This window comes from Apium graveolens, chromosome 2 (genome assembly GCF_009905375.1).
Source record: "Apium graveolens cultivar Ventura chromosome 2, ASM990537v1, whole genome shotgun sequence".
Classification (NCBI taxonomy): Eukaryota; Viridiplantae; Streptophyta; class Magnoliopsida; order Apiales; family Apiaceae; genus Apium; species Apium graveolens.
In genome coordinates, this window is record NC_133648.1 from 24,131,126 (window position 1) to 24,146,085 (window position 14,960).

The 14,960-nt window shown below is 34.4% G+C and overlaps 2 protein-coding genes across 2 annotated transcripts; one reads left to right on the forward strand and one right to left on the reverse strand.

The window, feature by feature from the left end:
* The first annotated feature begins 510 nt into the window (after nucleotides 1–510).
* Nucleotides 511–3,106, forward strand: LOC141705865 (putative carboxylesterase 18). The gene is made up of 2 exons (XM_074508735.1): nucleotides 511–1,312; nucleotides 2,437–3,106. The coding sequence occupies exons 1-2, from the start codon at nucleotides 719–721 to the stop codon at nucleotides 2,881–2,883; spliced, it is 1,041 nt and encodes a 346-aa protein (XP_074364836.1). The 5' UTR covers nucleotides 511–718; the 3' UTR covers nucleotides 2,884–3,106.
* Nucleotides 3,107–4,426: 1,320 nt separating this feature from the next.
* Nucleotides 4,427–14,012, reverse strand: LOC141707122 (uncharacterized). The gene is made up of 5 exons (XM_074510122.1): nucleotides 13,929–14,012; nucleotides 13,546–13,804; nucleotides 11,399–12,571; nucleotides 8,914–10,020; nucleotides 4,427–6,839 (listed from the first exon to the last, which is right to left on the reverse strand). The coding sequence occupies exons 2-5, from the start codon at nucleotides 13,745–13,747 to the stop codon at nucleotides 4,681–4,683; spliced, it is 4,641 nt and encodes a 1,546-aa protein (XP_074366223.1). The 5' UTR covers nucleotides 13,748–13,804; nucleotides 13,929–14,012; the 3' UTR covers nucleotides 4,427–4,680.
* Nucleotides 14,013–14,960: the final 948 nt, after the last annotated feature.

Below are 14,960 nucleotides of genomic sequence, written 5' to 3' on the forward strand. Positions count from 1 at the left end.
CCTTAATTATAAGAAAACATTTTTTTTGATTTACGAAAAAGTTCTTAACTATATATTTGCTATAAAAATTCTTTGCAATAATGATCATCTCAGTGTTACCAAAAGGAAACCATTTATTTGTTTCACCTTCTTTCTTATTTCTTACTCCCTACGTCCCAATTTATCTGTGATATTTGATTTTTTGTGGTCAAATTGACCAAATTTTGACCAAAAATTTCATATAGTATATATTCGAAAAAAATTATAAAAATTATATCATTAGAAAGTACACGTAATCTATTTTAATACGTATTTTTCGATTTTTTAAAATAATGAAATATTGAAATTTAATTTACGGTCAAAATTAAATCAATTTGACCATAAAAAATCAAACATGAAAGATAAATTGGGACGGCGGAATAGTATTTTAGTGTAGCGAATCAGGCATATCACAATTTTAAAACTTCTCAAAATATCATATACACATCAAACATCCACGCATAAATCAATAAATCATACGTTTCGATCTTCTTTCTATATGCATGTCATTATGAATACATGTTCCAAGAATCAACTTCATCCGTTTCAAAATCATTCCATTCAATTCATCCTCTTTCTCATTCTCGTATCATCATAAATACATGTCCAAAAATCAAGCATATTTAAACAGTCCAAATAATCCGTCATAAAAGTTATGTAAAGAAAAACACAACAATTTCATTCATCGTAACCAAACACGATGGAAGGAACAACAGTACCATCCCCAGCCCTTCCATTGAAAACCCGAATAGCAATCTCCGTCGCAGGCTTCATCACCGACCTAACACGCCGTCCAAATGGCACCGTCAACAGGCGCCTCCTAAACGCTCTCAACATCAGAGCTCCAACGTACCCTGACCCCGTCTTCGGCTTCAAATCCTACGATATCACCGTTGACAGAACCCGAAACCTATGGTGTAGGGTTTACTTACCATTAACCCAAGACTCGGAGCCAGCTCACCTGCCCGTAATTTTCTTTTTCCATGGCGGTGGCTTTGTTTATCTGAGTGCTGATAGTAGGAACTACGACGCCGTTTGCCGGAGATTTTGCAAGAAAATTCCGGCGGTAATGGTGTCTGTGAATTATAGGTTGGCGCCGGAATACAGACATCCGGCGCAGTATAATGATGGGTTTGATGCGATGAAATATATAGACGAGAATAATAAAAAGGAAAAGATATTGCCGGAATATGCTGACATGTCATGTTGTTTTTTAGTCGGAGATAGCGCCGGAGGAAATATTGCTCATCATGTGGCTGTGAAAGCAGCGGGGTACTCGTTTCAACATCTCAAGGCAAGCCATGCATCAATTATTTTTTCTTTATACTTTTGCTATGAATTATTATTTTATGTCCATGCTACATACCCATGCTAACCTATATTGGAAAAATTAGTCTAAATTTTAACCCATTAATATTTTAAATTTTTATTTATCCAGTTATATTATATTTTTAAAATATTTATATAAATATATAATGATTATAAATTTATAATAAAAATAATAGAATAACATGTGGTCGTAATTTAGTAGAATAAATAGACTATTTCTAGTAGTTTAACAATTTAGTAGTTTATCAGATATATAACACTATTATTTATATCTTTTAATAATAGGATAAGTTGTATTCGTATTTTAGTAGGATAAGTATACTATATTTAGTAGTAGTTTAATAATTTAGTAGTTTATTATATATATAACACTATTTATCTATTTTTGTAATAATCAAAATTAGGGAATTATCGTAAAACCAAACCGTTGAACCAAATTATCTCTATTCCGGCTATTATAGTATAGTATAGATAGATATAATTTAAATTTTCAATTGATCAGTTTCGAATAAACTTTAATGATTATAGAAATTATGTTATCAAAATTTTCATCTCGAGTGATAATAGTGGAGCTAAACTAGACTGAATGCCCGGATAAACATAAAATTTTAGCGAATTTTTTTTATTAAAAACAAGTTTTTTAGGTAAAGAAAAGGTCGAAATTTTAGTTTACCCCGCGAGACTTAGAAAATCAGCAATTATTCAATTAGACTAAGTTATTTTATAATTGTGATTCCGTCGCTGATTGCGCGGTATATATTTTAACTTTTCCTTACAAGTTGTTTTTCCCCCTATTGTAGCTTACATTTTATTTTGAAATTCAGTCCACATATATATTTTACGTCTATTAGGAGTTTCTTACGGGAAATATCAAAGAAACTTTAGTGATTATATAAAAGTTACACAGATATAATAACTAGAATCATAATGTACCATAGTTAGACCTCTCTATTAGGTGTACTACTTACGGAAAAAGAGTCGTTTTAAGAATCATATGATACAATCGTATCAAACATCACCAGTTAATTATGAATAATCCGAAACAAATTGATTTTAATCTGTGCATATAATCTGTTGCTTCTGAATTAGGTACTAGGACTGGTGGCGATTCAACCATTTTTCGGGGGAGAAGAAAGAACAGAAGCCGAAAAAAGGCTAGTAAAGGCTCCAATTGTTAACATTTCAAGAACAGACTGGATGTGGAAGGCAATCTTGCCAGACTCGGACCGCGATCACGAAGCAATCAACGTTAGCGGTCCGAGGGCAGTTAACATATCAGCATTGCCAGATTTTCCAGCCACAATGGTGGTTGTAGGTGGTTTTGATATATTACAAGACTGGCAAAGGAGATACTATGAGTGGCTTAAAAGTCACAATAAAGAAGCAGTTATATTAGAGTATCCAACAATGGTACATGCGTTTTATGTGTTTCCTGAGTTGCTTGAAGCTGGTTATTTGATTGGAGAGATCAGACAATTTGTTCACAATCTCATGAGTAAAACTGACAAGGGCATTCCCTATGTCTCCGCCGGATAAAATTTATTATTATCGAAATTTCGAAATCATGAATGGCCGGGAAAAAGATCGAATCAACGAGTCTGCACAATACTTGCGTGTACTGTTAATGTTGTTCAGTTGCAACTAGATTGCTTTGTTTTGAGTTCGTTCAAGATTTGTGCTTTTAATTACTGTATAATATTTGCTGTAATTATTCTTTAAACTGATATATGGATAACCGGTGCTATGCATATTGGCCTCACATTAAAATATTATATATTGAGGGGATTAGATAACTCAAATGATAATGACTAATCTTTTGCTAACCCAGATTTGAATTCAATTTTCTGTCACTCGGACTTCCCGATACTTGTTAAAACGAATACTCGTTTACTTTCTTGGTACTCCCTCCGTCCCTTAATAAATTTTGTATATTAATTTTTGACACTATTTATAGTAAGCGATTAACTATTAATTTATGTCTAATTTATAAGATCAAACATAATCATGATTTTGTTGAATTCGTATTTATGAGTATTTTAATACAATGAAGTTTTTATATTTAATACTAATACGAAATTAAAAATATTAACAATCAAAAATGTACATTAGCAAATGTGTCCAACACAAATAGGAAATATTTTTAGGGACGGAGGGAGTATCGGTTAGAATGAATAATTATTTGCTTTCTTGATACATGTTAGAATGAATAATCATTTGTAAGGTTTATAAGCCTAATTATTCCAAAAAAAAAATCATCATCCCGAAATTTGTTAAAACAAGTACTCATTTATAAAACTCTTAAGCCTAGTTACTCAAAGAAAATATTAATTCTGCCATCTATATTACCAATGTCCCCATCCCGTACTCAAACAAAATATTAATTCTGCCATCTATATTACCAATGTCCCTATCCCGGATCATCCATATTTAAAAAGTTATTGCTTTAATATTTGCTAATTGCCAAATATTCGAAGTCAATTGACAAGTAAAATGTTCGGGTGTATATACTGGGGCTTGTTCAAAAATATCCAGGTTTTGCAGAACCAAATGTGATCATATTTTCTTCTTTTTTTTGTGATCATATTTTCAGATTTGATAGTTTCTGATCTTTATGATTAACACGCAGTATTTACGATTAGAATTGATTTTAAATTTTAATTAAAGAGCCCCGGTGAAAGTTTGCCAAATTTAGAACACTACCACCTGATCTTTTGTCTTAAAGAGTGATTAGAAGTGGAGGTCGGCCCAAAACGTACATCAAAGTTGTGGTGAAAATTTTGTAATTGTTGTTCTGAAAAAAGTTGCCAGAATTTTTTTTAATAAAAATTAAAAACTTAAAAAGTCTATGAATTATTCATCGAGTCCAAATATTTGTTTAAACACATCTAAATCAAATTTGAGTTGAGTCGATGTCATTTTATTGAATTTGAGTCGAGTTAGAACTGGCTCAATTTCGATAACCACCCTGCTCCCAAGACAAACAAATGACTCGCATGATACAGTGGAACAGATCAATTAATTGGACAGGAGAATATGGCATCTATAAGAGAATAAAAATGGTGTAGCACAAAACCAGAAATGGAAACATCAAAGACCATTTATAATGTTCTAATCAATAAATTAGTTCTAAAACACACCCCCTGCTGGTGCTTATTTATCTACTAGGTTCTGAAGTTTAGCATAATCTCGACTTCTGTACGACTAATAATCCGCCACCCTACCTTTGCTAGTTATTACTCTAATTATTGCTAATCTATCTTTGATGAGTAAAAATAATTTAGCAAACAAGATATCCAAATCTGGCAAATAATGAATGATAATTTCTATTCTATTTCAAGCCCGAAATCCAAAACTCCTCTCGGAAAGATCCTTCGACTGGTACTGGGACATACAATGCAGCTCGGACTCTGCATCCAGATGTTTTGAACTATTACACTTTTGGAGGGGGTAGCGCTGAGCTGAAAAGTGTTCAACCGCGTTTAATTTACTCCGTGCTGAAACTGCTTTTGTGCAACTGGGACCACCATTGATACCATTCTTCATCATAATGGACACTGGACAACCCATAGAAATCTGGGGAAGGTCGACGAGATCCATTGAGAAATTTCCACAGAAATGTTTGTGATACTTCTCTGTTTTAACAGAATTTTGCTTATTACTAAACTTCCTAGAGTCAAACTGAGATGCCATATCATGATCAAGCCTTTTTCTACTCTGGACCACAGGATTATGCGACTTACAAGAACTACATTGCTTTGAGGAAACAATAGGAGGCTTTCGTGAAGAATTTAACAAATTCGCATTTGCATTTTCACCACCGAGGACACCTTTTGCCAAAGGATTTTTAGCAACAGCAAGAAAAGAACTTCTGTCAGATGAGTTAGTCTTTGTACCTTGTATAGCACACCTAATGGCGCTCAAACTACTCGAGTTGACATCAGCAAATCCAGCATCTTCACCACTCAAATTACGAGAGGGCATTAGAATTTCATGTCCTAAATTTTCAGTTCCTGAAGTATTACCACAAACCTCTCCATCGGCTTTGATATCTTCTCGAGCAATTGCATCATTCAGTAGAATTTTTGAATCAGCTCCTCGAGATCCAGTCTTAATATCCTGCACTGCAAGAGTCGCCAGATGACGACAATTTTCAATATTATTGCCAGCATCCAAGTCCAGTTCTGCTTTCTCCTCTGCATAGTTGGTAGAGACAAGATTATCTGAGCTACGCTCAATATCTTCAACATCTAACTTTTTCATCTGCTTGTGCTCTTCTGTGTGATAAAAGTCAGCTTGCATCTTTGCAGTTCTAGAAGGCTGACGTCCATTAAGATTTTCCTTGAAATTAGATGAAAGTTGGTCTTCAGCTATCCTGGATCCTGATTTCTCATTGCAAATAGTCTCCACAACACAAGCATTTGGGTTGTCACCACAAACACTGCCTTTAGCATCGTCACTTGCGGGTGCACGCTGGTTGTAATGCATCACCTTATCAAGCCTAAGGCACTTCCTGGTTTTGCTAAAGAAAACCTTGCACTGATCACTAGACCTCGTTCTAACAAACTGTGAAATCATTGTAAAATCCTTCCCATAGGACATGACAGCCTGAATGAAGCTAGACTTCTCATCATCAGTCCAATCGGTAGGATCTATTTCACCACAACTCTCATCTAAACATGTTTCACTGACAACATTATGAGTGCCCTCAGGTGTCAATGGTCGTCTTACTGAAGAGCGTAGGCTCTTCCTCTCTTGGTACCCCTCTCCAAAGTCCATAGAACTTGTAACACAAGAGCTCATAGCTTCAGTCGATAAGGAACCACATATGCCATCCAACACATCAGCTGCTATACTTTCTCTTTCATTACCCAATACATCAGGATTACTTGACTTCTTACAAATTCCAACATCACCCAGTGTTTTGGAATTACACGTGCCAAAGACCTCTCTTGAACATTTCTGCTCGTCAGTTAACTTGTCTTCGACATGAGTCACAATTACTGAGGCTGCACCTAACATGTCAAGAGAAGCAGCATTACTGATGCTAGCCTGTCGTTTACCAGAGGTAACCAGGAAATTACTTATTAAACAGGATTTTCCCTGCTTCGGAAATTCTGTCTTTTTCTTTGTTCTCTGAAAACAATCTGATTTGTGGTTCTTATAGTAAAACTCAACACAGTCGGCAGTTGTTTTGTGATCAAGAAATGACGCAATTTTCCTGAAGTCTTTTCCAAAAGTAGTCAATCTATCCAGGAAAATTTCCTTTTCCTTTGATGTCCAAGGGTTAACCATACACCTTTCCTTCTCAGCAGTAGAGGGATCTTCCACTAATCCATTATTTGAAATAAACCTTGAAGCTTTTTTCTCCTTATTGTCCAGTATTAAAGGAGGCATCTTTAGAGCACTGCTGTATAGCTTCATGTCGGAATCTCCTAGCAGCCTGCTTGCAAAATTAATTACCTTTGAAGTAGGGACCAAACTTGGAATCATGGCTGCAAACACATGTAACAATTATAAATTAGAAAGGGACCACAGTGCCAAATAAATACTACTCAACTTTCCATGTCTCATTGCCAATCAAAGATAGCTTATTATAGGTGCACAGAACATAAACATATAATCAATTATGGTAAGCCTAAAATAGTAGCATCCTTAAAAAAATTCTATACCAACGGAACATCCTTTTAACACAAACCTGCATGTTAGAAGGATCTTTCATAACAAACAAATAAAGAGAATACAAGTCCGAACAAGTGAACTGGGAATCATCTGACAATCTCCTATCCCAACGGACTAATATTATAATTTAGAAATGTAACACAACATATACCCCAGATACAAATTAAAAAGGCCAATTGCTTTCTCGCCAAAGAGGATCACTTTAAGACATTCTAGCTTGCAAAGATCCTTTCACTTGCCAACATTTTGAGCAGTGGTGAATACAAACATTTAAACAAAATCATAAACTAAACATAAATATACATCTGTACTCGATCCAAAAAGTTCTTCTAATCCCTTGAAATAATTTTAATGCATTTTCTACATATATCTTGTATTCTTGTATTACTATAAAGAGAAAAGAGGAGGAAAAAAACAGTTTCGCCTCTCAAAATAAAGCAAAAATATACAAGTTTGTAGTTCCGTCTCATTCACCAAATTTTTCAGTTTGTAAATGTTGTGTCATCGAAAAAAAAAGAAACCACACTCAGCTTATAAGTAATAGCTTACAAGTGTGTTATATTTGTTACAACTACACTAACATATACGTAAGATATTTTAAGTGTCTGAAATCAGTTTGATTTGTTAATTAGAAATTGTTGATGTAATGCAATAGTGTTAGACTAATGCCTTGTACTCCCTCTGTCCCAATTGATTCGTATCACTTGACTTTTTAGAAAAAATTATGAAATTCTACTCAATTTAAAGTTTATGATTTTCAAAACATAAAATATAATATATAATCTTCAAATTAATTAATCGCCAAAATGTAAAATATGTGTGTGAAATATGTAAAACTGGACTTCACCAAAAGATGAGACAGAAGGAGTAACTTCTAAAAACTGTCAAACTTACCGACACTAAATGCAAATGATTTCCGAGACCGGCTCCAATTCTACTCCGGGCTCGCAAGCGGCAGCAAAAGATAATTAAATATAATTTTTTGGGAATCACCACCATGCAACTCTTTCGAATGAAACAATACCAAACAAAACACACTCGAATATAGGAGAGTAAGAAAGATGCAAGTCATTTCCGGGTGCAAAGGATCAATTTCTACAAATCCAGACACATAAGCAGCTGCAGAAATCTGCACGATCAATTTCCTTTATTGCCTTTCTCTATAAATAGATTTCTAACATAATATTATAGATCCAAATGCTTAAAACTTTCAGTTCAACAGACACTTGTCAAATCTCTCTATTTAGATAATTCACTTTCACATAAAGGATTTGAATTGCCACCACATATTGTAGGAAATGGAAATGTAAACGATAATAATAAAAAGATGACTCAATTGTAAACTAGGTAGTTTGTTATTCAGTTTAGTACTTCCTCACAAGAAGACAACAGGTGTATCATATTACTTGACAATTTAAACAATTAATACAAGTTAAAGATATTCTGATGTAAATAACATAGAAAGAAAAAATACAATTAAATCATAATTTGTTCCTCTGTCGCAGCTGTGAAGCGAAAGAACACAAAAAATGGATTGCAGATTCCAAAAACATAAAAAAATACTCCCTCCGTCCCATTTTATATGAACCACTTTCCTTTTTTGAATGTCCCAAAAAGAATAAACTTACCATTTTTAGCATCTATTTAAGATTATCTCAACCAAACATTCATATAATACACTTACTTTATCACCCCACTATCTCTTTTATGTGGTTCAGATTTAAGTCTACATTAATTTCTTAAAAACCGTGCAAGTCAAAGTGGCTCATCCAATATGGGACGGAGGGAGTAATACACAAACAAAGCATTTCATTGTAGTTTTACTACACAAAAAAAGGTGTCAAGACATAACAAATCAATATAACTACAGAAATAAAGTTTACTTACCACGAGACGATATTCGAGCACGAATGAAGGACCTCTGTTTTGGTTTAGTACGAGACACCACAGGCGAGCTCAATTCAAACTTCTTCCGAAACATATAGGATCCACTAGTAAAGAGTCGGAGCATATCTTCCTTCCACAGAAGCTTCAATGCTCTGTACTTAAGGGTTATAACTCGCTCCTTAAACCTCAAGAAACGCTTCCTCAGCGCAAGCTTTTCCTTGACAAGTGCTTTCTTTTTCCAGCAAGGACTAACATCAAAGCTCAAATGGTCGACGACCAATCGATTCGTTGGCAATAACTTACTAATTACTTTAGCAGCTCTATGTGCAGAATCTTTGTTAGAAGCTATCAGTAAATCATATGACATACATTCTCCATGTAACTTAATGTCAACTGAAAGCAAACAGCCCCTACTACTTGCAATTTGCTTGCAATTTTCCTCCTTCACACCATGTACAATAGATTTTCCTTTTCTGTCACTTCTATCCGCATTCGAAGTACTCTCACCAAGTTTATGTGTTTTCCCAGAAAAATACATTCCTGCTAAAAGGGGTTCAGCAACCTCAGATGCCGCAGTTCCTAAACTATCAATCTTCACATTTCTGGATTCTTCCAGCTCCCCCTCCAAGCCACCAGGTGACATCTTCATCATGTCTCCAAAACAATTTGGTACCAGAGGAGCAGGTTTGGCAATTAAATTAGAAGCACATAGTTCTTCCAAAGGATTCAAGTTGCACTTCACCTGCAGAGGACTAGAAGATGTGGGACAGGTACTAACATTTCCAGTGTCAGAAATCACTGTCTTCAGTTCATTTTCAAGTAAATCAATCTCAGACTCAATGATTTCCACTTTCTTTGCGATGTCGGCTTTCACTACCAGCAACTTGCTCATCTCAGCAGATCTCATAAAATCAGATTCCACGGGATGTACATTATTGAATGGAAGCAATTCACTAGGTGAAGAACTAAAAGTCACAAGTCCATTAACATCTAAATTCTCTAAATTAAAATCTATACCGTCTCTCTGATTTTGAGATTCTGGACAGGGAGAACTGCATAAATTAGAAGCGTCAACTTCCACCGCTTTGACAGATAATTCGTCATCGCCTGTTCCAAGAAAAAGATATATTAACATTAGAAGGCCCAAAGAGAATGGAAGGTTTTTATGTTCCATATAGACAGAAGAATAAAATGCAGTAGTATCAAAACAGTCTGGAATTGCTCAGACCTCGGGGTTCAAGAACTTTACAAATTATTAGTAGATTGCAGAATAATACATAATCTTGTAATAGAAATAGACTTATCATTATCATTCTGTCCTAGCTAGCAGCTCTTTTTCTGGAATCATAATATCAACACAGTAATCCAAACAAAAGAAAGTATCTGAGGATTGAATCATTTCTCAAGTCCAGAGACATCCGTCAACTGCTAAGAGTAATGAGTAGCCTCCATAAAGTGTCACGGATAGAGGGAAACTTCGGTATAAGCATAATATATCTTTACACGGCTTGTGTAAGACACCTAACATATCAATTAAAATGGAAAAAAGAAGGGAGAAATAAGAATTATACCACCTATACATAGATTTCAAAATAAGATGATAGCTGCTCCAGCAACATAGAAAGATAAAGTCGACATTAGCGAAACCTAACAGCCTAAAATTAACCAAATTCTTTTTAGAACAAAGAGCAGCTAAGATAATCTATTAATCCACGTTCCATACATATTAGTTTCCACAATGATCAAGCCTATTAAAAGTTCCATTATACAGCCATCAAGTTATCAACCGACACTACGACAGAGACACTGAATTTGTAACAAAAACACTCTTGGGATGTTTGCACACCAAGAATATAATTCTGTGCATCATCAAGCAATGTTAACATAGCTTGTTAATAATCATTTGCATCCTACAAAACTTGACTAAACCCTATACACAGCAGTCAAGGTTTTGTAGTAAAACAATACAACTATTGAGTGTGTACAAATTATGCTGGTACTATATAGCAAGAAAATAAATATTAAAACATCAACCATGATACGTAAGGGAATATATCAACTTATAGAGTCAATTTACAGCCTATCTTAGCTACATTCACACAGCCGAGGTCTAGTACTGCCAATTATCATAGCAGTAATAATAAATCCTACATCCCCCATTCATGAAGGGACGATATTAAGCATCTAATGCCAGCTTTGTTAAATTTAAACTGCATCTTATTCTCATCTAATTTCCTCAACCTCGCTAACAAACAAGATAAAAGGTTCCAGAACCCTAGAGTATTTTGTAAAATGTAAAGTAAAAGGTTACCTGAGAAAAAAGTGACCGGAACACTAATAAGAACCTAAAAGTAAATGCAAAAGGATAAAAGACTCCAAGTAATTATAGTTGTGGTTCCAACTCTAGCTGATGTATAAGCAGAAATATAACAAATAATGTCATGCTTCAAATGTATTCATAAAAATATTTAATTCTTTATTTTACCTGGTGATGAACAGAATGCAGTTGAAGGAGTAACAGGAGATGGGAATTCTGTGATACATTGGACTCTAGAGCTTCTAAGAGCCACAACTGAGTTGTGAGAATATACAGGTTCTGTATAATTCTTAGAATGGGACTTTGGGGATTCTATCATTCCATCATTCTCTGCAGTGTCAGTGGACCCGTTGATTATCTTCTCAAATTGTGCAAGCCCTTCTCCCCATCCAAGACGCGGCTTCTTCCGCGAATTAGCTTCTTCATCAGGAGCATAAGCTGCACAAGAAGCAGTCTTCTTTAAAAAGGAAAGTCCAGGTGACGGATTCTGAAGATTCAAGGGAACCTTAATCTCAGCAGAATCTAAACCCAGGCTTTTAGGGCTACTTGAATGGCTAAGTCCACAGCCACTTGAATATGTTTCTTCAGCAGGAGTAGAAGTTGCATAAGCAAAAGTGTCCCCTGTAAGGTAATGTACAAGTGAAGGGTCCTGAGGATGTACGGGAACCTTAATCTCACCGGAATTTAAACGCAAACTTTTAGGACTACTCGAATGGCTAATACCACAGTCACGTGAAATTGTTTCTTCAGAAGGAGCAATAGTTGCACCAGTAGCAGAGTTCCCCGAATGGGAATGTAAGGGTGATGGATTCTGCAAATGTGAGGGAACTTTGTCCTCGCCATTTTCTAAACCTGAGCTTTTGGGACTACTTGAATGGCCAATACCACAGCCACGTGAATACAAGCTTCCAGAACGGGTCACTTTGAGAGGCTTCTGAGCATTCAAGCCAACTGAATTCTTTCGTCCGAATCTTCGACGGCTACTTGCTGCGCTGTTATTATAATGCTGATCTTTCAAGTAGAACTGATCCCAACTGTTCCCGATGTGTGGATAAGGATAAGAGTTATATGACAGCATGTCATCAGCTGACCTCTTCATGCTCGCATGAGCTGGCATATTGGCACAGCCATTTGAATGTGGTCCGGGTACTGCATCCCAAAAATGTCCTCTCCAGTCTCTCTGACCAAGGGAACCACCCCTGATGTCGCTGCTGCTATCTCTCCCATATTTCTCAATTGGAAAACAGCTGCCATCATCAAAAAACCTTCTATTTGGCCTATAAGGTCCAGGCCCACGAGCAAAATCTTCAGTAAATGTTTGCCAACCCTGCTTACCATAACCTTCAGTTTTAAAGACAATAAACACCAAAATATATCAACATTATTATATCTTATATGCAGAGAAAGCTTCTAAAATATTTGTTTGTAACATAAAAAGCACTCAAAAGCCAAACCCATTAAAAAAATTTACTCCAAATATTCAAGTCCCAGTGTCCCACGGTCAATACAACAGTACAAGTACAAACAATTCTAAATAGCCATCACCCCTTCAATTTCTCAACAATTAGACATGAAAACAAATATGAAAGAGGAAGAAAAGCCTAAAGTATTTCTATAAGCAGGACAAAAGATGAGAGAAAAATAAATACATATATATTACGTATTTATTTATACAGCTTTACCCTAAATTCACATAAAGGCTTGTCACAAATACTAACCATTTATTGAAAACTCTGAACCTTACACACAGTTCTATTGAATTTTTATTTCCTGCATATAAATACTAAATAGCCTTTGGTGCCCCACAAGAGCGCAAAACCTTTATTCTCACATTCTCTAATGAATTCTAATATCTACATGAATTCATTTGTATTTTGTGAATCTTAAACTGCAATATTTTTATTCTGACATTACATAGTAATTATGTGTACGTATAGGTTCAGAATGCTCACAAGTAAAGTAGTAAACTACCTATCTTACAACCATCTACCGATTCATATACATTCTCTACATATTCCTCAATTTATTTGTTCTCTGTGAATTATAAATTATATCGTAATCCTTACAATATATAACAATATATTAGTACATTAACGAATCGTAAAAACCTAATTAGCACAAAAACATTCATAAAGCTCGTAACCTATAACAACCAACTAAGGGAAATTATCACATAACTATCAAACAACAGAAAACCGAGAATAACAAAAAAACGAACTAGGTCTACATTCACAATTCATATAAATTTAATAAAACTACGAGTAACAAAACAATCAAAAACAACAAAAAACCGAGAGAAATAGAAGAAAACGAACCGTTAGGTCTACGAAACTCGTTAAATCCCCAATGCCGATCCCGAAACAAACGCAAATCTCTCTCTCTATCTCTATCTCTATCTCTATCTCTATCTCTCTCCCTATCTCTATCTCGCCACCGGGGGCCTACGTTTCCATTCCAAACCCTCTCATTCTTCCGGAACACGTCGTTCCGGTCCCACTGAGATAATTCCGGCGGCATGAAACTTCGATTCTCAATAACATGGACTGAAACTCACACAATTGATGTAATTAAAGCCTGTAACTCGAATTTGTAACGGAAAAAAGGATTAGAATACAGTAAAAATGAAAGAATGAGTTACGGAGGGGTAAAATAGTGAAAAGATAAAGATTGATTGAGGGGGGGGCTTAGTGGATTTTACCTGCACGGCCGCTGTGTAGGAGGAGGGCGGGGATGTTTAGGTTTTGTGAGTAGTAGCTGCTGCGGAAAACTCAGTTTGGACGGGTTGTGTCTGTATTTATAGATATACCATGAGTTTTATAATAATAATAATAAAAGAATTTATTTGAAATTTATTTGATTTTATCAATAAAAATGCTAAAAATATAATTTTTTGAAAGTGAATTTGAAAATAACATTCTTGAAACTCATGCAATTAAAATGTAAATTAAATTTGTGCGCACCTGAATGATAGCGGCTGCAGTTACCTACGATAAAAAAATGTAAATTAATATCAATCAATTTAATTTAATCAAATATATAATTGTATAATTTTTCCAAGAATAGTTGATTAATGTTACTAGTTCTTCACAATGTAATTAAACCAAAATGAACCAAAACAATTTCAAGTTATTTAAAAATAAAAAATAATTTACGTTATATAATACATATATAAACTTGTGAACAAAAGAAAAAAAAAACGAATTTTAAACTTATGAACTCTATACTTTATATATCATGGTGTATATTTGGAAAACCTAGAAATTTGGAGAGATTTTTAAATGAACATAAATCAAGAATGAAAGGTATATTATGTTTAATATTGAATGGATGTCATGTGATATTTTGTGAAATTTTATAAGTAATTGATTAAGAAACATCTATTGTCAAGTGAAATGCACACATTAGTGCATTACATTCCTTATTTAGGTGTATTAAATTGAATATTTATAATTTCTGGTAATCTTTCATAAGAATATTAAAAATGAGAACACAATTTTAATCCTCAGCATGTAGCAGAATTTAGATATAATACAATATTTTATTTGAAATGATATTGCATGTTTTACTTCATATTTCGTCTCATAAACATATAATCTTAAGTTGAAAATAATTTAAATCTTTTTAAAAAAATGAAAAAGATGTATGTTTTTACCAAATTTAGTGAGGTTAAATGCTAAGGATAGATTGGTGTATGTTTATGGTATAGTAACTAAATAAGTGCAAAATAAGA

What these genes read in the sequence shown, in the direction of transcription:
- LOC141705865 (XM_074508735.1), top strand. Translation starts at nt 719, where the DNA reads ATGGAAGGAACAACAGTACCATCCCCAGCCCTTCCATTGAAAACCCGA. An exon ending in ACTCGTTTCAACATCTCAAG is followed by an intron (nt 1,313 to 2,436) that starts GCAAGCCATGCA and finishes CTTCTGAATTAG; the next exon opens with GTACTAGGACTGGTGGCGAT.
- LOC141707122 (XM_074510122.1), bottom strand. Translation starts at nt 13,747, where the DNA reads ATGCCGCCGGAATTATCTCAGTGGGACCGGAACGACGTGTTCCGGAAG. An exon ending in CGAGTTTCGTAGACCTAACG is followed by an intron (nt 12,572 to 13,545) that starts GTTCGTTTTCTT and finishes TTAAAACTGAAG; the next exon opens with GTTATGGTAAGCAGGGTTGG. An exon ending in TGCATTCTGTTCATCACCAG is followed by an intron (nt 10,021 to 11,398) that starts GTAAAATAAAGA and finishes TTCTTGGAACAG; the next exon opens with GCGATGACGAATTATCTGTC.